Raw genomic sequence first — 22699 nt, forward strand, 5'->3', positions numbered from 1 at the left:
TTAAAAAACAAAAAATGAAAAGGAGGGCAGCCCTACCGTGCGCTCTTCAGGTTTTGCTAAAAAGTCAGCCTTGCCAGCTCTTTCATCTAGTCACAGGGTCTCCAGACCCTCCGCCTTCCTTTTCCCACGATAAGAATGGCCTCCTCACTCCGCTAGGGGCCGCCCTCGCCGCAGGCCACCCTCGCTCCGCCCCCGCCCCGCCCCTCCGACTTTCCTCTAATCGTAGCCCTGGCCCCGCCCCCTTCCCCAGCCTTTTTCCTGCATCCGGGCCTGGAGCGGCTGCTCTGAAGACTGGCGTGCAGCATGGAGGCCCACGGCGAATCCCAGTCCGACGCGAGCTGTTCGTCGTTTTCCCGGGACGGCTCCGGGGTCTCGGTGTCCAGGGAACTGCTGACGGCGGGCAGCGGCGGCCGCGGAGGTGACGAGCGGGCGGCGGCGGCGTGGGGCGCGCACGTGCGGCAGGGGTCGCGCTGCCGGAGCAGCCGGGGGCCGGTCGGCGGCTCCCTGCCCAGGCCCGGCCCCACCGAGGGACCCCCGGGTGTGGCCGCAGGACTCGGGGTGGGACCGGGCGGCGGGGGGCGCGCACCCGGCCTCGGGCCTGGGCGTGGTTCCTGTATTCCGCACCGCGGTGAGCGCCCACTGCCGCGCGCCACAGCAAGACACCTCCCCTAAGGGGGCGGCCTTAGGGTCGGCTCTGGGTCCCAGCAGTTGACTGGTAAGGGGAGCGGATGAATATTAACCACCCTTCCTCCGCAGATGCCCCCAGAGCCACCCTTAGTGCCTCTCTCTAGAGGAAGACGGGTTCGGGAAATCCGCACGGGATTTCAGACACCATAATAGAGAATTAAAAAGCAAGGATTCGAATCCCAGCCCCATGAGTTATTCGCTATGGAACTTTAGGAGAGTTGTTTACATTCCCAACGCCTCAGTTTTTACATTGGGAAAATGGAAGTAGTAGTATCTATAGAATTTGTTTTTCTTTTCTTTTTTTTTTTATGGAGAAGAATAATACACCTAAGGTCTTGGGCATATTCTCCTTAAATATTATTTTGAAGAAAAGATTCTATGAGAATCCAGAACATCCAAAGAAGTTATAATAATAATAGCCGAAGCTTTCTTAGTGCCTGCTTTGCCCCAGGAATTAATTCACTAATTTAATCCTCACAACCACTCTGTGTAGAGGCTCTGTTATCGCCATTTATAGATGAGGAAACTGAGACCTGGTGTATCGTACAGATGAGTAACTTGCTGGAGATCGTGTGGCTGGGAAGTGGCAAAACTGAGATTTGAATCCAATCAGCGTGGCTCCAGAGCCCGTGCTCTTTGCACTAATCCAGTTGCTGGGTCTAAGGTAGTAAGCAAGGAATGTTGAGCTGCTGCTCTGAGGGTGAACGGGATTTTTACACCAGAGTGAAGAGATTTTCCAGGTGTTGGAAACACGGTGTGCAAAGCCTTGGGTTTTGAAAGACGAGTCCTGTTCTCTGAGCTCTGATGGGCTGGAGAGTTGGGTTGATTTGAGGAGTTGTGAATGTAAGGCTGAATAGATGGAGTTGGGAGTGGGGAGGTTTAAAGAGCTGTTTTGTCTAGGTTGGACATCTTTACTGAGGGGGAACTAACCTGGCAGGCATGTTTTATAAATGAAGAGATTAATGCTCAAAAAGCTTAGGTGGGGCTTCCCTGGTGGCGCAGTGGTTGAGAATCTACCTGCCAATGCAGGGGACGGGGGTTTGAGCCCTGGTCTGGGAAGATCCCACATGCCGCGGAGCAACTAGACCCGTGAGCCACAACTACTGAGCCTGCGCGTCTGGAGCCTGTGCTCCGCAACAAGAGAGGATGAGATAGTGAGAGGCCCGCGCATCGCGATGAAGAGTGGCCCCCGCTTGCCGCAACTAGAGAAAGCCCTCGCACAGAAACGAAAACCCAACACAGCCAAAAATAAATAAATAAATATTAAAAAAAAAAAAAGCTTAGGTAATTTGTCCAATATAATGCAGCTGGTAAACCATTTCTGGCTTCACTTAACCCTTATGGTACTTTGTACTGCTTCTTGTGTTGTGTCATTGCCGACCCACATTTGTCACTGATGGGTTTCTGACCCAGAAAGGTGCAGTTCAGTGTGCATTTATTACTTGGCATTGGTGACTCAGAGATGTAGGAGACAGATTTAAGAAAGGGGAGATCTGTGTGCAGAACTAAAATGTTGTAATGGAACTTGGAGTGCTGCTTTTTTTAAAAAATGTGTTGGGAAGTGAGGAACAAACGGTCAAAACCTGAGGGCTTGAGGGTGGTCTTGGAAAGTTTGCTGATGGGCTCCTATTTCTTTACGCTATAGTAAATGAAGTGTGTGTGTTTGCAGGTATATGGGACAGGTTGCTCATCAACTCCAAGCCTAATTCCAGAAAGAATTCCACTCTTCAAACAGTTCGGATAGAGAGGAGTCCCTGTAAGTACTCTTCCCTCTCTCTCTCTTCCTCTCTCTCTCAAGAACCCTCTCTGATGTGAAATTCTGCCTAATTAAGCGCTTATTTGATGGGACAGTATCTGCCTTTGTTGTCAGATATCAAACCACAGAGAGTGAAGCCGAGCAAGTCTTACTTGGGAATTACATTGTGAATTCAGTGCACAGGGATAATACATTATTCCCCTGCTTTAAGAGGGTAACCTTGCCCAGAAAAAATCCTTGTGGGATGGATTTTTGGAAATCAAAACCAATTATTGTTAATCTCCATGGGAAATTTTTCTAGAGGTTACTGAGTCCCGAATTCAATATTCATGTGTGGGAAAACACTACCAGATCCCATTAAATTGGACATAATTACTTAAATAGTAAATGTTACTCATAACATAACAGGGCCAGTTCTCTTCATTAATTACTCTGTCATATTGCTGTACTGCACACTCACAGACCACTCAGACTTTGTTCAGGTAGCATTCATGTAATACTCAGGTTCTGTGTATTTCACTCTGAATGTTTAAAAAAAAAGAATAAAAACAAGAAGTAGTATCACAGCCAAAAATAAATAAATAAATTTATCTTTTTAAAAAAAAGTAGTAAAAACAATGTAAATGATGCATGAAGTTATCATGTCTGTAAACTAAGAAATCATGAGTATTCCGAGAGGGGAACTTACCTATAGTATGCACTAAACCTACAACGGCTAAAATGACTGCATGGTGGGTCCGCATTCAAATCCAGGCTTTTGTGTGGACGTAGGTTTTTATTTTGGGGGGATACATATCTCCGAGTGGAATTTCTGGGTCCTATGAAAAGTATTCTTTAATAAAGAAAAAATTGCCAAACTCTTTTCCAAGTTGGGTATGCCATCTGGAATCCTTCCAGCCGTCCTGTTTCACAATTAAAGGCCATTTCTTGACCTTCACCTCGACTTTCTTCTCTTCTTCCATACTCTGGACATTTCCGTCAGCTGTTCTGTGGTTGTAGCAGTGACTTAAGGAGTTCTGAGAGCCCATGATGTGCATAGTTATGTGCCGGGCCTCTTCTGAGAGCTAAAGAAATTAGAAATCCCTTGTTTATTGCCCCCCCACCCCGTGCTTACCATAGTGCCTGTCAGTTATCGTCCCTGTTTTACAGGTGAGTAAACTGAGCTTTTGATTGGTTAAATTAAACGTGTTAGTTAGACTTCTGTGGTTGTACATGACTGAAACCCAGTTCACATTGCCTTCAGCCAAACGATGTTGGCTCATTTTGTTGGGGAAAAATACCCCAGTGATTTCAGGTACATCTGCATCCAGGTGCTTGGCATCATCCGGGATCTTCTGCTCTGTATCTCTCAGTTGTGCTTTCCTAGGTGTTGACTTCATCTAGAACAAGCTCTTCCCCGACGGGTGGCAGGTGGGCCAGTTTATCAGCAGCTCCAGGCTTACATTCAGCAGCTCACTTAGTCATTTACTCGGAAAGAAGGGATATTTCTCTCAACAGTTCCAACCAGAGTCCCAGGGTGATCTCTGATTGGCCTGACAGATCACAGTGTCGTTAAACCAAATCATAGTGGCCAAGGTTGTGGAACACGTCAGCATGAATGGGGTAGGGACAGGAGTGACTAAGAGTGACAGAGTTTAAAAGGAAAGTCATCGTTACATTATCAGAAGAAAGGGGAACAGATGTTGGGCAGGTAAAAACGGCCATTGCTCCATTAACATGCCCAAGGTAACTCAGATAGTAAGAGGTGGTACTGGGGTTCTATTATTAACATCGTCGGTCTGACCCCAAAGCCTCAGAGCCTCGTGCATTTAACTATTAAGTCCTACTGCCTACTTATTCAGTTACTGTTTGTTGAATGCCAGCCTTCTAGGAATTTCCAGTCCTGGGCATATATGAGAAACACAAAACATTGAGAAATAATTGCTGAATTGTGTAGTCCTACCGTTTTAAGAATTCAGGAGAGGATGGGAGTTTGTAAAATGGAAGGAATTTGAAAGATTTTATTATAACTATTGTTATTATTCCTGTCAAATTTAGAAGTGTTTTTACAGGAAATTCTGGATTTAAAAATTTGAAGTTTGGCCAAATACTAACATAAATATTGATAAACTATATTTTTTCTCCTTAGTATTGGACCAAGTACAGAGCTTTCTCCCACAGATGGCTCAGGCAAACGAAAAGCTAAGGAAAGAAATGGCAGCTGCACCACCTGGTCATTTCAATATTGAAAATATTGACGAGACTCTCGGAAAAGTTATACAAATGGTAACTATGCTTTGTTTTCATTTCATAATGTAAAATTACCAGTATGCCTCGTCACCTGAAAAAGAGAACTTTTTAATTTTAATTCTGCCTGTTTTTTTCCTTCTTGCAAAGTCAGCTCATGTTTCCAGTACTGCATAGATACTCGGTCATTTGATGATTAAGGATCTCATAGGTCAGTAAGCTTCCCTGGGTGAAGTTTAGGAATTTAGTAATTCAGCATCATAGGAAGGCTTTTTCAAGTTAAATAGTACATTTGTTATGTTGAAGCATTTATTTACTAAGTGTTCTAACTGGATTTTTTTCTTATTTTCCCATCTAAGGCCCAAAAGAGGTAATCATAGTCTGATTCATTGAGAATGCGAAAGTAAATGATGTGTATAACAGAATAACTGATCACATAAGCCACGTGTGAAAACTGTCTCTCAGTTTAGGCTCTCTTGTTTCTACACTGGAATTCCCTGTGTAACACTCGTGTCTGGACAGCGCTGACACCACTGTTAAGAATCATATCTGATTCATCAGCAGATCTGGCAGCTGTACCTCCAGAACACATCCCAAATCCAGCCATTTCCACACGACATCCAGCACCCGTGCTCTAGGTGATTACGGTCTCCCCTCTGGATCATCCCGCTAATTTCCCAGCCAGTCTTCCTGCTTCCACCCTTTCTTCCCAGAGTCTGTTCTTCACCCAGTGCGTGTGGCCCACAGTTTGGGAACCAGGGGGCTTCCCATCACGTTTCTAATTAATTCAGGGTCCTTCGTGGGCGTGTGTGGTCCTGCCTCCAGCTCTCTGTTGACCTTGTCTCCCACCAGGGACCCTCAGTGACTACACTGCAGTCTCCATCTCCTTGCTCCGGGCCTTTTCCCTCCTTGCAGAATGCCCCTCCCCAGATTCCTGCGTCTTGACTCCTTCCATCTCTCATCACCTGTCACCTTGAGAGGCCTTCTCGGTGGCTCTATTATTAGCTTTTATTTTTTGTACTTTTCACTGCCCTACACTATGCTTTCGGTGTAATTGTTTATTGTCTCTCTTTACCAACTAGAACAGAAGTCAGCAAACATTTTCTGTAGGGGGCCAGATAGTAAATACATTAGGCTTTGGGGGCCCTCCTGTGTCCGTCGTGACTCCTCATTTCTGCCATTTCGGTGTGGAAGCAGCTGCAGATGATATGTAATGAATAGGCAAGTTTTATAAGCTTTATTTACGGACACCGACATTTGAATTTCATATAATTTTCACGTTTCATGAAATATTACTCTTTGGATTAGTTTCTTCTACCACTGAAAAGTGTAAAAACCGTTCTTAGCTCAGAGCTGCACGGAAACAGGCAGTGGGCTGGGTCTGCCCTGCAGGCCGTGATTTGCCAACTCCTCAAAAACACAAGTTCCACAAAGGCCAGGATTTTGTCGTTGTTGAGCCACTAGTGTGGCACCTGGTTCATGTTGATACTTGTTAATATTTGTTGAGTGAATTGTGTTGAATATAACCAGGATATATAGAATCGGTTGTGGGGGGCTTTTTAGACTTGTAGTAAATATAAATCATTATGGCGGACTCTGGCAACTGAAGGAATAATAGTGCCATATTGTATTAAGAACTTTTCTTGTCCGGGGGAATTCCCTGGCGGTCCAGGGGTTGGGGCTCCATGCTTTCAGTGCTGAGGGCCTGGGTTTGAGACTTGGTCGGGGAACTAAGATCTTGCAAGGCACGTGGCACAGCCAAAAACAAGAACATTTTCTGTCCTGCATGCTGCTTGGGCTAAACTTTGGTCCCTTCCCAAAGTTGTTATTGTAACCTTTTAGGGAGCTGCCCTGAAATAAATTTCCCACATGGTGGTGTTTTGCAGGATGTGGCCTTGTTTGAGATGAATCAGTCTGATTCAAAAGAAGAGGACGGTTCAGAAGAGAATTCACAAGACAGTTCAGAGGACAGTTCAGAATCTGAGGATGAAGATGATAGCACCTCTTCTGAAGGTGAAGTCACCATCGATACCATTAAGCTTCCTCATTCAGAAGATGGAAAGGGCAAAATAGAGGTTCTGGACCGTCCTGCCAGTGAAAAAAAAGAAACAGGGAAATAAACAATCTGAGAAACAGGTGATAGATGCCTGCTAATTCTGTGAAAAAGAACGTGACTTGCTGGTTATTTTGCATTTCAGATACCTATGGTGCTTTTTTGCAATATTGAATGTATTTTGCTTCTTGGAGAAACAGAAGCTGGCTTTTAAAGAGTTGGAAGAGAGAACATTTGGGGATCTTCTAAGAGCAGACTGTTTTTGGTCTCATGCTAAAGAGATTTAGTTTAGAAAGCTTAACTTTATGTATGGTGATGAGTGAATTCGTTGGCATCCTCTTTCATCAGCACAGACTTCAGAAATCTCAAACTTGTTTTAAAGTAAAAATACAAGTTACCCGTTTGTTTTTGTTTTAAATTGGCCTCTTGGATAAAACAACCTAGGTTGGGGTTTTTTTTAGGTTATTATAAAGTCAAATTTATTTGTTACCATCAAAATGGGTTCAGTGAGGGAGAAATTTTTTTTTTTTTAACATCTTTATTGGAGTATAGTTGCTTCACAATGTTGTATTAGTTTCTGCTCTATAACAAAGTGAATCAGCTATATGTGTACATACATACCCATATCCCCTCCCTCTTGCGTCTCCCTTCCACCCTCCCTATCCCACCCCGAGGGAGAAATTTTTTACAAAGAAAAGAATTACTTACATTTAGATGCCCTCAGACATATCTACTTTAATTAAAAAAAAAAAACCCTTTCCAGTTTGAGCTGGAAAACTGGTGCTCTGTGGTTTAATCACTGTCAGTGACTCTGTAGCCTCTCAATGCATGTAGAATTTACTGGTTGGAAAAATTTGTGGGTTTTTTTGGTTTTGTTTTTTCTTTTTCTCATAAAGCAATTTGTCTGTTTGTTTCAGCTCTTAAAATTATTCCTTCCAGTTGCCCACAGTTTTGAAACCTATTAATTGTAGAGAATAGGGACACCCCAGGAAAATAGGGCACAGTACATAAAAAAGGTAGTAACAGGTTTTCCCTTTCAAAAGGCAAAATGATCCTGCATTGGAGTTGCCTTTCTGCCACATTCTTGATCTTATTTAACTTGTTTGGGATCTCATCTGCCATGGGACTGGCTTTGCTCAGGATATAGACCTGAGAATTTAAAGGACTGTCTCCAAGTGCATTGAGCTGATGGGACTTTGTTGCCTAATATTTTAGGATTTTGTTTTAACTATTTTTTCCTACTCCTCTCATTAGCCTGCGACATCTTGTAAATACTCTGAAGGTAATTCTCCAAGTTCCTTCTGGTATTTTTCATTGGGAATTGGAAATTGGCTGTGCACTCAAGGTATGCAGAAGTGAACAGATCTGGAAACGAGACGTCTCAGCTGCAAAGGGTATTATGCTGTACTTTGTAGCACCAAACACAGCTGTGATGAATTAGTGGTGTGAATACTTAAGGATTGTCTTCTACCAGATAATATTTATGCCGCATTGTGGGAAGAGTTGCATTCATCTGGTTCACTCCTTAGCTTGGTGCATGGTACACAGTAAGCACCGAATGATGTAGATAAATGAATTAACAGGTATATTGAGGATGTACAGGGCATTTTAAGCCATGGTATCCATGCGGATATGAAAGTGTAACTTCACCGGAAATACAAAGCCAGGTAGAAATAGTCTGATGGTCAGTGAAAGAGACTAGTCAGTCTAGAAATACATACTAGTGTGTAGAATTATATTTCTCTCCTGCCATGGCCTTCTCATATAATACAACTAGGTATTCTATACAGTTAAAGAAGTCAACTAAATTCAGTTCCTCTGGACATTCTTATGACATAGGAGGAAAAGGAAAAACAAAAATTTAATACGTAATAGGGATGTCGTTTTAAGTAAGTGTAAAATGGTTGAATTATTTAATATACAGCGTCAGGGATGGCTGTTTTCAAACAAAGTTGGATACTAAGATAAATTATGTATGTCTTAAAGGTTTAAATATAAAGAAATAAAATTACAAGTTTCATACTAAAATATAGGTGAATATTTAATGACATAGTTAAGCAAAAGTTTTTTTTTTTTTTTTTAAAGCAGAACATCAAAGCTTGAAATTACAAAGGAAAAGAGCATAGAGTCAAGTTTGAGAATCACTGGTCTAGGTCTTAGGTCCTCTTGACTTCGCTTTACCCACTGGATCCCAGGAATACTTCCACCACACTCTCATGACGACATATTACTTCACTTGACCTACCAAGACCTCTCATTCTGTCACACCCCAACCATCCCATCTGTTTCCATCATTTGTCCCAAAGCTGCTTTAGAGTAGTCTATACCGTCTGCTTAAACTCCTAACTTTTCACCCCTCTGCAATTTGGCTTTTGAAACTGTTTCCCTAAAGTCTTCCATTACTGAGTATTCATTCGGCTGCCATCTGAACTAGACTGTGTGAATGGAACTCAGTTTCTTCCTCTTCAGATCATCCTGTTTTCATCCTCACAGTGAATGATACCACTGAACTAAAGCCTGGAGTTCTGGGGGCTCTGAAATATGAACTAGAATGGAATTTCCACAAGGCTGGTGACTTTGTCTGGAACATGGCCATACTGTGCGGCATGCGGGATCTTAGTTCCCCAACCAGGGATCGAACCCGGGCCCCCTGCATTGGGAGCGCAGAGTCTTAACCACTGGAGCGCCAGGGAAGTAAGTCCCCTATAGCCCTTTTTTGGTTGTTGTTGAATTTTATTTTATTTGTTTTTTGTACGGCAGGTTCTTATTAGTTATCCATTTTATACATATTAGTGTATATATGTCAATCCCAATCTCCCAGTTCATCCCACCCCCCCACCCCCATAGCCCTTTTAAAATTAGTGTATCATTTAAGAATGTTTATATCATGTAAATCATATCTCTGATAAGGGGTTAACATCCAGAATATATAAAGAACTCCCACAACTCATCGAAAACCCCAAACAACCCAGTTTAGAAATGGGCAAAGGACTTGAATAGACATTTCTCCAGAGAAGAAATACAAATGTCCAATAAGCACATGAAAAGATGTGCTTTTATATCATTAACATTAGAGAAATGCAAATAAAACCCACAATGAGATACTACCACATCCATGGGGACGGCTATTATAAAAATAAAACACAGAAAATAGCAACTGTTGACTAGGTTGTGGAGAAATCGGAATCCTTGTGAATTGCTGGTGGGAATGTAAAATGGTGCAGGCCCTCAAACCAAAAAATGTAGGGACTTCCCTGGTGGCACAGTGGTTAAGAATCCGTCTGCCAATGCAGGGGACACAGGTTCAATCCCTGGTCCAGGAAGATCCCACATGTTGTGGAGCAACTAAGCCTGTGAGCCACAACTACTGAGCCCACGCGCCACAACTCCTGAAGTCTGTGCACACTAGGGCCCATGTGCTGCAATTACTAAAACCTGCATGCCTAGAGTCCATGCTCCACAACAAGAGAAGCCACTGCAATGAGAAGCCTGCGCACCGCGACGAAGAGTAGCCCCCGCTCGCTGCAACTAGAGAAAGCCCATGCACAGCAATGAAGACCCAATGCAGCCAAAAAAAATAAATAAAATTGAAAAAAAAATGTAGAATTACAAAAAAAAGATAAGAGCATAAAATTCATAAATATTTAAAACTAGTGGGTGAAAAAGAAGTTTAAAAGTCAAGGGACAAATTGGGAAAAATAATTTCAATGTAAGGCAAGAGTGTTATTAGTATATAATGGGCTCTTACAAATTAGTAAAAAAAAAAAAAAGACTAATATCTCAATAGTGAAAAGGCCTTAGGACTTGAACAGGTAATTCACAGGAAAAAAATGTTCGGTCCCATTTCTCAAAGAAATGCAAATGAAACCAATGTTGTATTTTTTACCTCTCAAAGTGGCAGATGAAACAACAGCTAGTACTTAACTGAGCCCTTTTTGTGTGTCAGCCACTATTCTAAATGTTTTATATGTTTAAGAGTTACTGCCACTCACACACAAAAATTTCTCGAGTTACATATTTAACATCGGTGCACTTTATGTATGTTATACTTTAATTAAAAAGCTGTTTTGTTTGTAAGCAGTGTGCTCTACAGTCTCTTGGAAACTAAATCACCGTCATGCTTTGGTTGGTCTGACCCTGTGGGTTCTCTGCCTGATGCTTTGGTGTGAGGTGATGGCCGCCATTTGGAGAACGGTTCTGTTCCTGCTAAGGCTGATGAAATGTTCTCTTCAACCTTGTGTATTATCTTTCTATGGCTCTTTGACAGTCATAAATCAGAAAATAAGGTGTAATGGTCTTTGAAGCAAAAATATTCTTAATGTATCTCCTCTATCTATTCTCCTAATACTTTAATTGTGCATCAAATATGGTACTTATAAAAAAACTGCCTTGCAAAGTAGCTTGTATTCCTGTGCCTGAGTCCACTACTATGGTAGGAAAGACAGGTAAAGAGGTTGAGTCTTTCATTTGTATTTCCCTCAGTGCTTGGCATGGTGCCTTTCACTCGGAATGTACGATAAATGTTCCTGAAACTTTTTTTTCCTCTTGATGCCAATAAAGTAATACATCTTAAACATCAGTGGTTCACAATCCTGAGGAAAGAAAGACAGGTTTACTATCTTTTGATTGGTAGACTTTTCCCAAAAGTTTAATGGTGGAATCTTTGTGGTTGATTCCCCACCATATGTTCATGGAAGATCCTTGCCAGTGATTGGCTTGGGGATGGGCATGTGACAACTTTCCCAAAGAGGCACAAGCCGAGTCTTGTTAGCAGACTTTTGGAAAGAAGAGGATTTCTCATTCCTAAAAAAGAGGTACATGAAAAGATGGCTGCTTTCTTTTGGAACATGGATATCTTGTGACTGGATGTGATTCCTGGAACTCTGGCCTAGTGGCCATAAACGGAGCCAGCTCTTGAGGGTACAGTCGGTATGTCAAGGATAGCAAAGAGAAGCAAGGAACATCACTGAATTACTGCATCAAATAACTCTGTAGACCAAACTGTCACTGGATTTCTTGTTTTGTGACACAATAAATTTCCTTTTTGTTAAAAAAAGACCACCATTTTATGAGATGTTCTCTTGTACCTACTTCACAGATTTAAGAAAAAAAAAAATGGCAGGGAGACACTAAGCAAATTTTTTTAAAGCCTTACAATAGGTAACTGGTGGAGCCAACTTTTAAGTTCAGTCAGCCACATCCTGCCATTGTGGGCCTACCAGTCACTATGCCACAAGCATGGGCTCCGAAGCTGGATCGATCCCTGCCCAGCCGCTTACCATTTGTAAAATGGGGATAAGAGTATCTCCCTTACGAGGTTTTAGTACGAAATTAATGAGTTAATACTCATCATGTGCTTAGAACAGTGCTTGGTAAGTGTGAGGTATTATGATGCTGTAAGAATAATGCACAGGGCTTCCCTGGTGGCGCGGTGGTTAACAATCTGCCTGCCAATGCAGGGGACACAGGTTCGAGCCCTGGTCCGGGAAGATCCCACATGTCGCGGAGCAACGAAGCCCGTGCGCCACAACTACTGAGCCTGCGCTCTAGAGCCCGCGAGCCACAACCACTGAAGCCTGCGTGCCACAACTACTGAAGCCCGCGTACCTAGAGCCGGTGCTCCGCAACAAGAGAGAAGCCACTGCAATGAGAAGCCCGCGCACCACAACAAAGAGTAGCCCCCGCTCACCGCAACTAGAGAAAGCCCGCGCGCAGCAACGAAGATCCAACGCAGCGAAAAATAAATTAATAAATTAATTAAATTTTTAAAAAATGAACAATGCACAGTGGTGGCAAAAATTTGGAGAAACTGTTGGTAAGATTACAGATTGCTATATCCTTTTAATCAGATTCCACCTCTAGGAATTTATTCTAATTAAGCAAGTAACAGTTTTGTTCACAAATTTCTAAGATTGACTGTGACATTTAAAATAGCAGAAAGCAAATATAAATGTCCAACAATAGAGAACAAGTTGAATCAAAGCTACTGAACATATGCAGAGGTATGTTTATTGACATAGATGCTTACATATTGTTAATTGAAAAAAGCAGGTAAAGTTATGTACAGTATTATACTAGTTCTAAAAAATGTATTCATAGAAAAAATCTGGAACATCTCAAATGTCATCTGTGGTTATTTGTGGAGAGTTTATGGTTGAATCTTAACCTTCCCATTTTATTATTTTTACAAAATTAGGTATTAATCATTTAAAAAATCCGCTTGGGTGTTATTTGCATAATAGGTATAATAATAATAATCCACCCTATCCATCATGTCTCATGTCTGATAATCTACTTATAGCCCAGGTTTCCCTTGATAGCTACCTTCTATTTTCTTAGAAGGGAGGTATGGGGGAACCAGTTTAGTTCCTTGCCCTGTCTCTAGTCATTTCCACAAAAGCTCTTGCAGTTAATGCTCACTCTGCTTAGCTTTATACTTTGACAAATATTTAACATTTGCCTACTATTCATTACCGAGGGCCTGATTCAGGCATTGGCAGTAACAGCATCTTAGCTTGGTTAAGACTACCAGCTTCATTGTTTGAGTGCCTGTTCTGCCACTGAATAGCTGTGTGATCTGGGCAGGTTTCTTAACCTCTTTCATTTGAAAGCAAATATTTATTGAGCTCCTCCTATGTGTTAGACACTGGAGATACGTCCTTGAACAAAAGAAGCACCTGTTCACGAAGCTTACATTCTAATGGGAAGAAATCGATGATAGTAACTATGCCGGGTGGTGGTAAGTGCTACAAAAATAATGCAGGAGAAGGAGACTAAAGAATGAGGACAGATGAGGTGTGAATGTGGGGATCTATGTGCTATTTTAGGAAGAGTGGTCAGCAAATGGATCTCTACGAAGATGATGTTTGAGCAGAGACTTGGAGGAAGTAAGGCAGCCACCAGCCGGGGGTGGTGTGTGGGGAAAGAGTTTCAGGAAGAGGCAGTGGTGTGCTGGCGCTGGCCCACCCTTGTTCTAATTACACGCATCTCATCCCAACTCTGCGTTCAGTGAAGTCAAGTTGGTAGCTTGAAATCAGCCTTGGTGAGAGCATCTGTACACAGAAATCAGCAAATGCTGCAAATCAGAGTTTTCTTTTCCTCTCCGAGAGCCACTTGTTAGATATCTACCAGCACACCACTGAGAAGAAGGAGCAGTGAGTGCAAAGGCCCTGAGGTAGGAGTGTGCTTGATCAGTTGGAGGAACATCAAGGCAGCCGGGGTGGCTAAAGAGAATGAGAGGGTAGTTGATAGGAGATGAAGTTAGAGGTAGCCGGGAACAGAATTGATAGGACTTTGCAGGCACAGTAAGTACACTGGACTTTATTCTAAGTGAAATGGGGGCCATTAGAAGGTTTTGAGCACAGGAGTGACACCATCTGACTCAGGCTTTGAAGAGAGCCACACAGGGAGGAATCGGGAAGGCCAGTCAAGAGACTGGCAATAACCTCTTGGTAGTGGTGGAGCCAGGAAAAAGAGCACCTTGATTTATTCATCTTTTCAGATGTTGTGAAGATTAAGTTGGCTTAGCATAGTGACTAGCGCACAGCAGCCCCTCAATAAATGATAGCTGTTGTTATTGACATGCCAATCCTGGGGGTGGGGGTGGGGTGCTCATATCTAATTAGGAAGACCAGTAATTCCAGCACCAAGTGGTAAGTACTATGTTCCAGACAAGTGAGAGGATAGAGGAGAGACACTTACAACCAAGTTGGGGAGTAGGAGAGGCCAGGGAGGGTGTATTTGAGCAAAAGGCTACGGGGATGGGTGGGTGCTGGGGGGCTGCTTTAGCAAAGGCACCGGGAAGTGGACTTCGAAGGAAAACAGAACTTTTAAAAGTGTCTACACCTCCCCAACTCCCCGGTTCGGGGGACAGATCACAGGTTTGTCCTTTAGATTTGCAAAATAATCAGTGATCTGAAGAAATGGTGATAAATTAATTACTCAGTGTGTTAATTAAATCTCCTAGTAGGCTGTGGATCGTAACGTTCCAATTCAAATTCACTGGTAATTTTATAAATTCCATGGAGCCTTTGATTCTGGTCAGCAGTTGGATATAAAAACTCAAGCCGCTGAGAACTTTAGAACTCGCTATGGGAAAAGGGAGTTCTTAATCTGGAGGTCAAACATGGGTTTTAGGAGGTCTGTGAATCTCTTGAAGATATTTGCAGAACTAGGTGTGTACGTGTGAATTTGGGACAGAGGAGATCTATAGCTTTTATCAGATTCTCAAAGAGGTTTATGGCCCAAAAACTATTAAAAGCACTGCTACTGAGCGTAATATTAGAGGGTAAAAGTCATTCTAGAAGAAATGGCCAGGTTTTTGTTTGCCATTTCATCTATCATTAAAATATTTGGTAAAGTGATATTTTAAATCACATGAAATCAGTTAAAACACTGCATTTAAAAAGTGGTTCCTTTCTATTAAGAACATTGTCATTTTATTCAAATATGAACTGTCAGTTTGAACCCAGCTGGGTCCACATTTAGAATTTCACCTGTGCCGAGCTCTGAATGAGCTGTGGTACAATAAAAAACGCTTACAGGCAAAATTTGCTCTGTTGATCATCCAGGATCATACCTGATATTCTTCCTATTGAATGTTTTCTGCCCCTGATTTTTGTTATTGTTGTTTATTGATCACTGATTCCCTACATTCTTCTAACGTTAAGCTGCTGAGTTTTCGGAGTAACAAGTAATCCCTAAGGGCTTCTTCAAAGCCAAAGAGATAGAGATGTTTACTGAAATTTTACTTTAAAAGGAGGATTCATGGAAATTAATTGTTCTGACCAGCTGCCAAAGACTCTTCAATTCAGGATCTCACCTTCTTCTAGTCATACATGGATGGTTAGAATCTACCCACCTACTTTTGTCTGACAATGGGCAATTACGTGAGTACTGCATGGGTTGTAATAATTCCTCTTTCTTGAGCACAGAGAATGGTCCAAACACCTTGTTGAGTGCGTTATGTATATTATCCCACCGGATCCTTACAACACCTAATGGGATAGGGACTTTATCCCTGTGTTATAGATTCCAAATCTGGGCTTTGAGATAATTAGGTAACTAATTTGCCCAAGATCACCCAGCTAGTGAGTGGCAGAACCAATTAGTAGAAAAGTGGAAAACCAAATGTCCTAGAAGGACGAATGAGATGTAGAAAGAAAAGCACCCTTTTCCTTGTACCATTGTCATTTTTCACTACATGGTATTTTCCAGTGCTGCTGTATCAGGTACTGGGTCAGACAGTGGAGGAGAAAAGCAGCATAGGAACTGATGACTACTGGAAAGGGTTGTAGGGAAAATAATTCATTGAACTAATATATCTCACTATATTTTTTAAATAGTGGTGGGGAAAGCACTTAACTTTTGTTGAGTATTTGAGTATTTACCACAAACAAAGCCCAGTGCAAGGTGCTGCACTAAGATTATTGCATTGAATTCTCATTATAAGGCTTCCGAGGGAGGCATTACTGTCCCCATTTTACATATAAGGAGACTGAGGCTCTGAGAAGTTGCATAAGTTTCCCAAAGTCACATAGATAGTAAGATGGCATGATATGAACCAAGATCAGCCTCCAAAAGCTATTTACTTTATAGTACATCATACTGTAAAATCCACTTTAAAAGCTGTTGACTAGAATTTAAACTATTTGGGGCCAAAGATCATGTCATTAAATTTTGTATACTCCTCAGGACATAATATAGTACCTCGTACTTGGTAGGTACTCAAGCACTGTTTCTGGGTTGGTCACTCATCACAGTGGGTTGAAAAATAGAACATCAAAGGCACAAAGATGTATCTTATTTCCAAAAGGAAAAAAAAAAAAAAAAAAAAGAACTTCCTTCACATTCCTTAGAGGATATACTGTTCCTTGAGAGCAAAATTACAGAAAATCTTTTTAACAACCCCATATGCCTGGTTCAGAGGTTAAAACCTGTACATATTATACAAGGGTTCCTAACAATGCACTTTCTGTATTATAACTGCGTGATATTGACGTCTGCAAGATGAACAACCATGACTGGGTGGGTTAGTCTTGGTGGGGAACAAAAAAAGCAGCTTGATATTTTAGAAATATGTGTGGTATATGACATAGTCAAAACCCAACAACTACACATCATTTTAAGGTATAAAAGGGGTATTAGAAAATACTCAGGAACATGTGTAAATGCTTAGACACGTGGCCCGACCCTCTTGATTGTCCTTGTGGTTTTTCTCAGCGGGTGACTGACACCTCCTTCCTCAGCACAGCCCGGCTTCTTCAGTGCGGAGGGCTGAGGAGGTGCTGTCTGCGAGGGGCTCCTGATGACGGTACTGCGCTAATATTCCAGCGTCACGGTCTTGGTTTTGAGGTATTCGTTTAGAGCTTCCTCACCTAGGGAAGAGAAAAGCAGCTGATGGACCGTGTTCACAGGCAGATGTGATGTCGCCAGATCCTGGACACAGGTGCAGGCATATCAGTCACTAGGCAAATACAATGGGGCCGAGGCAGTGCTTCTCAAACTTTAAATTTCATGTGAATCACCTGCAGATCTTGTGACACACTAGATTCTGACTGGATTAAGTCCGGCAGAGGCCCCAAGATTATATGTTTCTAACCATTCCCCGATGATGCTGAGGCTTGTGGTGCACACTTTGAGGAGCAAAAGGGTTTAGACCAGCTACCAGGCCTTCTAAGGACCAGAGTGTTGGCGTATCACTTTCTACCCCAAACCCTTCTCCTTTATTTCCCAGCTTGATGACAAATCTCCATGTCTATTCCCTGCCCATTTAGGCTGAACAGCAGCGATCAGGATACTGTCCTTCTGATTACATTGAACGAAGCAGAATAGAGCAAAGAAAGTTTGAGATCATTTGGTCTCATCTTATTTTAAAGATAAGGGAAAGGCAGTTTTCCTGACTTACATAGTATGTTAGAGACACAGGGGCATATCCAGGAAAAAATAAATAGGTCTGCCTTTCTGTTTCTATTCTGTTCCCATTTTGAGCTACCACAATCATCGATTTCTACAACAGTTAAAGGGCATGGGTACCACAGGTGAAACTAATGAGTATATGATTCTGGAAGTTGAGCTAAACCCAGGCATCTTAATGTTAAATTAGAATCACCTTAGGGAGCTTTTAAAATTCCTGATCCCAGGTCATACCCCAGACCAATTAAATCAGCATCTTTGCATTTTTTTTTAAAGCTCCCAGATGGTTCTAATCCAATGTGCACCTGGGAACCATTGGGCTGAGGGAATTTCAAATTAGGAGAGGAAGAAACTGTTAGACAGTCTACTGTTTTATAATAAAACAGACATGAAGTGTGTCGATCATTCTCTATCAAAAGACAAGTGGAACACTGTTGCCTCACTTTATAAAAATAATTTCCCTAAGAAAATCTCCCCATGTGTTTTGGATCCAGGGATGAAAGCCAGATTGAAGACCTGAAAAAAAAGACTTTACCTTCAACTCAATGGAATTTAAAACAAGAGCCACTTTTATTGTTGCAAATACACTGCCAAAAGTCTTCAGGAAAGAGAAAATGTAAAAATACCCCAAATTAACCCAATTTATGTTAGCAGACTGTAATTGCAGTAAATCACAAGCATTTCAATTTTTGAAACAACCTGCCAGACTGACTATGGGGCGTGAGAACATGGGCTGCATAGCCGACTGTCTGGGTTTGCATTCTCTTTGCCAATGGCTGGCTGGCTGACATTGGGCAAGTTACCCAAAATCTCTGAGCCCCATTTTTCTCGTCTGTAAAATAAAGAAAATAATAGCACCTACACTCCCATGGCTATTGTGAGGACTGCTCGTGCTATTATAGGTAAAATATCAGAATAGGGCCTGCTACATATTTAGTGTTCAAAGCAAGCTATGACTGGAAACGCGATAGTGTTACTGCCCACGGTGAATTACATTTTGGGCTCTCTGCAGACTCTCAATCTGAGCTCCCAGATGCCCAGAAAACTCTGCCAGTTTCAGTGTTGTCTCTGAAAGACTGCCAGGTGGCTCAGAGACAGGATTTATTCTTGCGGCTAGCTGGTTATTGCCTTCTACCCATTTTCCTTTCTTGGTTCCACTTGGTCCCATGACATCTAAACCAAGTTCATGCTGAATGTCAGGTTAAAAAAAAAAAAAAAAACCTAACATATTTTACCTAAAAGATATTGTCAGGGCTTTCTTTTCAACATGAATCTTCTTTTTTAAAAGGAAACACTTTTCCACACAATTTGAGTACTTTTCTATATTTACGTTATGTTCAATAAAAATGTTTAACTTTGAAAAAAATCAGTACCCTTGAAAGCCCAGATCCAACTGCCATGTAGGAAGTGCCCTTTAAAGCAATACAAGAGTGTTGCATGAAGCATGAAGCGGACTATTCTGTGATGTGCAGTAGAAAGGTAAGGCATATTCATACCTAAGTCTTTTCCAAAGCCAGACTGCTTAACTCCACCAAAAGGGGCTGCCACATCCGTCTTGTTGTAGGTGTTAATAAAAACAGTTCCTGCCTCGAGCTTTTCACTCACATACATAGCTTTGTTTATGTCTCTCGTAAAAACCCCCGAGGCCAAGCCGTACTCTGTATTATTTGCTCGCTGCAACACTCCATCGATGTCCCTGCAAGATGTTTTTAGGAAGACATAAAACCTCATTAAATGCAAAAGCAAAACACTTCCATTTTCTGTTCTAATGTTTTTCCCCTCCGTGCTAGAAACAGGAAAACATTACTGCCAACGTGCTTACATTTTTATAAATGAAATATTCCAGGCTTACACCAAAAGAAACTCCCAATGAAATATTACAACTCTAGTATTGTGTTTTTCACATATATCCTGAAAACACCTTTTAAAATCTGAAGTCATCTTTTCAGCCTTCTTCATTGCTTCTCCTTCATGACTACCCCATTTGTTTTCCTCTCCCTTGAGCTCCATTTACAGACGTATTCTCAGAGCACCCGCAATGTCCCCCCATCTATCCAGATTTTACATGCACACTTCAAGGCGCATTCACTCGATGCCTCACCCTGAAGCCTTCCCAGATCCCCCCAGTGCCACTGTTCAGGCAGTGTAGTGTAGGGGCCCGGCAAGAAGGCTCCACAGCCAGACTGCCTGCGTGACCTTGGGTGAATCATTCCATCTCCCCTGCTTTTGTGTATTCTTGTGAAAAAAGGGAAATAATAATAATAGCACCTGTCTTGTCATGAGGATTAAATGAGCTAATAGTGTCTGGAACACAGGAAATGCTCAATGAAAGTTAGCTATAATAGGGTAGCACATATTCCTCCAATTCAGTATTTTGGTTTACCTTTTTGTGTATTTGGTGTTCACCCTCCAACTAGACTGGAAGCTCCCTGAGGGCAGGGGTAACATCTTACTTTTCTGTATACTAGGGTGTTGCACCATCAAGTGAGAGTGAACGCAATTAATATGCCAATCCAATAAAAGGGTAGTAAAATCATCCCTGAAATGGGTCTGGTGACTTCCCTGCCTTTTGACTCAGTATGTGTACACACCAAGTAAGTGCAGATGTGAACCTGCTCTTCTCTCAGTTGGGTCCAGTTCCAACATGCCTGCCATAGTGTGAGTATCTCATCTTTATGAGTGTCATACCAGTGTTAAAAAAAATGCATGAATTTTCTACAACACGGCCAGCAAATGTAAGCCAAGATTTCATCTGGGGCTCCGGCAAAGAAACACGATTTCTGTTCCAAAACTGGAGCAAAAATTAGTTGTGCTGAATTCTTTGAGAGACGGCATAGGCTTCAATGTGGTGTCTTCCCAAGGGATTTTCAAAGGTAATCTTGACTATACACAATCTTCAACTCTCATGAGAAATGTGGAATCTGGGGCTTCCCTGGTGGCGCAGTGGTTGAGAATCTGCCTGCTAATGCAGGGGACACGGGTTCGAGCCCTGGTCTGGGAAGATCCCACATGCCGCGCAGCAACTAGGCCCGTGAGCCACAACTACTGAGCCTGCGCGTCTGGACCCTGTGCTCCGCAACAAGAGAGGCCATGATAGTGAGAGGCCCGCGCACCGCGATGAAGAGTGGCCACCACTTGCCACAACTAGAGAAAGTCCTCTCACAGAAACGAAGACCAAACACAGCCAAAAATAAAATAAATAAATAAAAAATTTTAAAAAAATTGCAAAAAAAAAAAAGAAACGTGGAATCTAACTTGGAGAGGACTGAGGCTCTGCTAAAACTCTCACACTTGATGCATTGCACCTGATTGCACTGCGAATACTTATAGCCTGGACTAAGGCGGAAAGATGGCTGTATGCCATTGCCCATTGAGGACTACTGAGACGACACGGCTTCACAGCACACCTTGCCCACTTTTAGAATAATAACGAGCGTAATGACTGCAGTGTCACCAACAGCAAACACTGGACTTATTTAACACTTAGAATGACCCAAAAAGGTAGATACTATTAATAACCCAACTTCACAAATAGATAAACTGCACAAATAGAGAAACTTAATAGAGGAATTAAGTGGCCCAAGCCCACAGAGGTGGTCAGTGCAGACTCTACCTACTGCACCTCCCACCTAGGCCCTCTGGGGTTAATTGCCCGTCTCCTTGTCTGTCTCCCCTATTAGATGGTGACCTCCTTGAAGACAGGAACTGTGACTTACCTAGGCTTACATCCCCTAAAACTGGCTTCTAATACCTGCATATTTAACACAAGGACCATCCTATGGGGGAACTTTTTTTTTTTTTTAATAAATTTATTTATTTATTAATTTATTTATTTTTGACTGTGTTGGGTCTTTGTTTCTGTGCGAGGGCTTTCTCTAGTTGTGGCAAGCAGGGGCCACTCTTCATCGCGGTGCGCGGGCCTCTCACCATCGCGGCCTCTCTTGTTGCGGAGCACAGGCTCCAGACGCACAGGCTCAGTAGTTGTGGCTCACGGGCCCAGTTGCTCCGCGGCATGTGGGATCTTCCCAGACCAGGGCTCGAACCCGTGTCCCCTGCATTGGCAGGCAGATTCTCAACCACTGCGCCACCAGGGAAGCCCTGGGGGAACTTATAATAAGGAAAAGAGGGTAACAGGGCATCCTTGGATCAGTATGTCAAAAGGTTACTCACTACAGCTTAGTGTCCCCAAAGGTCTCTCACAGTATGTCTGTCCAAGACCAAAAAGTCCTTCTGAACTCTGTATTCTGTTTTCTCATTGGTTAAAGGAAAACTAAAGCCAGAATTCTGAAGAATTGTGTGCAGTATACCATGAGAGTCTATTGTATTAAATATTCTGATATGAGCTCAGTTACCATACGGCCCTCTTTGATATGCTAAACACTTAGCACATCAAAGTTTCAGGCACCATAACAAACCAGTATGTCATTCACAGTTGATTATATGGTGATTGTGGACATTTCTACAAAGAGTTGAGTATTAGGCTTTTGGGTGCATGATCCCCTATGGAGAAAACATTCTTTCTTTGGGAAAATCAGATTTCATAGATGCTGCCTTCCCTAGAAATGTAAATGCGAAAACCAGTTCTGTTATTCTCAGTTACTGACCTTATTCCAGAGACATTTAAAATGCTGACTGTACAAAAACTAAAACTTAGCGAACATCCCATAATGTCAGCCATTAATTTAAGCTAAGGAGCAAAAATATATTACAATCTACATTGGTTAGCATTCTCTTCTAATTATTTAATTAAGACAATTATTCTTATGGTAAAAAATTATATGTTCATTGATTTTATGCTCTGTACATAGCACAATGACAGAAAAAAGAAAAGTATCTAGACAATCTGGTCAAATTATGCCTGAGGAACATACCCATTTTGGAATTTAGAAATAACCATAATAGGCCCGAAGGATTCCTCTTTGGCAAGATACATGTGGTCTTCCACATCTGTGAAGACAGTAGGTTCCATAAAAAAGCCTATTTGAAAAACAGAAGAAAATAACATCAATTATAATTTTCAATTAGTAGTTCTCTCGTTTAATTACATTATAAATTTTTTTCTT

The 22699-nt window shown here is 42.0% G+C and overlaps 2 protein-coding genes across 3 annotated transcripts in view; one reads left to right on the forward strand and one right to left on the reverse strand.

Moving 5' to 3' along the window:
- Positions 1 to 265: 265 nt before the first annotated feature.
- NOPCHAP1 (NOP protein chaperone 1) lies at positions 266 to 11301 on the forward strand. The gene is made up of 4 exons (XM_059936801.1): positions 266 to 418; positions 2357 to 2443; positions 4572 to 4708; positions 6556 to 11301. Exons 1-4 carry the CDS (start codon positions 304 to 306, stop codon positions 6787 to 6789), a joined length of 573 nt encoding a protein of 190 aa, XP_059792784.1. The 5' UTR covers positions 266 to 303; the 3' UTR covers positions 6790 to 11301.
- Positions 11302 to 12706: 1405 nt separating this feature from the next.
- Positions 12707 to 22699, reverse strand: part of ALDH1L2 (aldehyde dehydrogenase 1 family member L2) — a 77247-nt gene continuing 67254 nt past the window's right edge. For both annotated transcript variants that reach the window (XM_059936804.1, XM_059936803.1), the window contains 3 exons: positions 22508 to 22613; positions 19133 to 19332; positions 12707 to 17098 (listed from right to left, as the gene is read on the reverse strand). In XM_059936804.1, coding sequence (XP_059792787.1) covers positions 17043 to 17098; positions 19133 to 19332; positions 22508 to 22613 — 362 coding nt within the window. In that variant the 3' untranslated portion in view covers positions 12707 to 17042. The remainder of the gene's footprint in view (positions 17099 to 19132; positions 19333 to 22507; positions 22614 to 22699) is intronic.

This window comes from Balaenoptera ricei, chromosome 10 (genome assembly GCF_028023285.1).
Source record: "Balaenoptera ricei isolate mBalRic1 chromosome 10, mBalRic1.hap2, whole genome shotgun sequence".
NCBI lineage: Eukaryota > Metazoa > Chordata > Mammalia > Artiodactyla > Balaenopteridae > Balaenoptera > Balaenoptera ricei.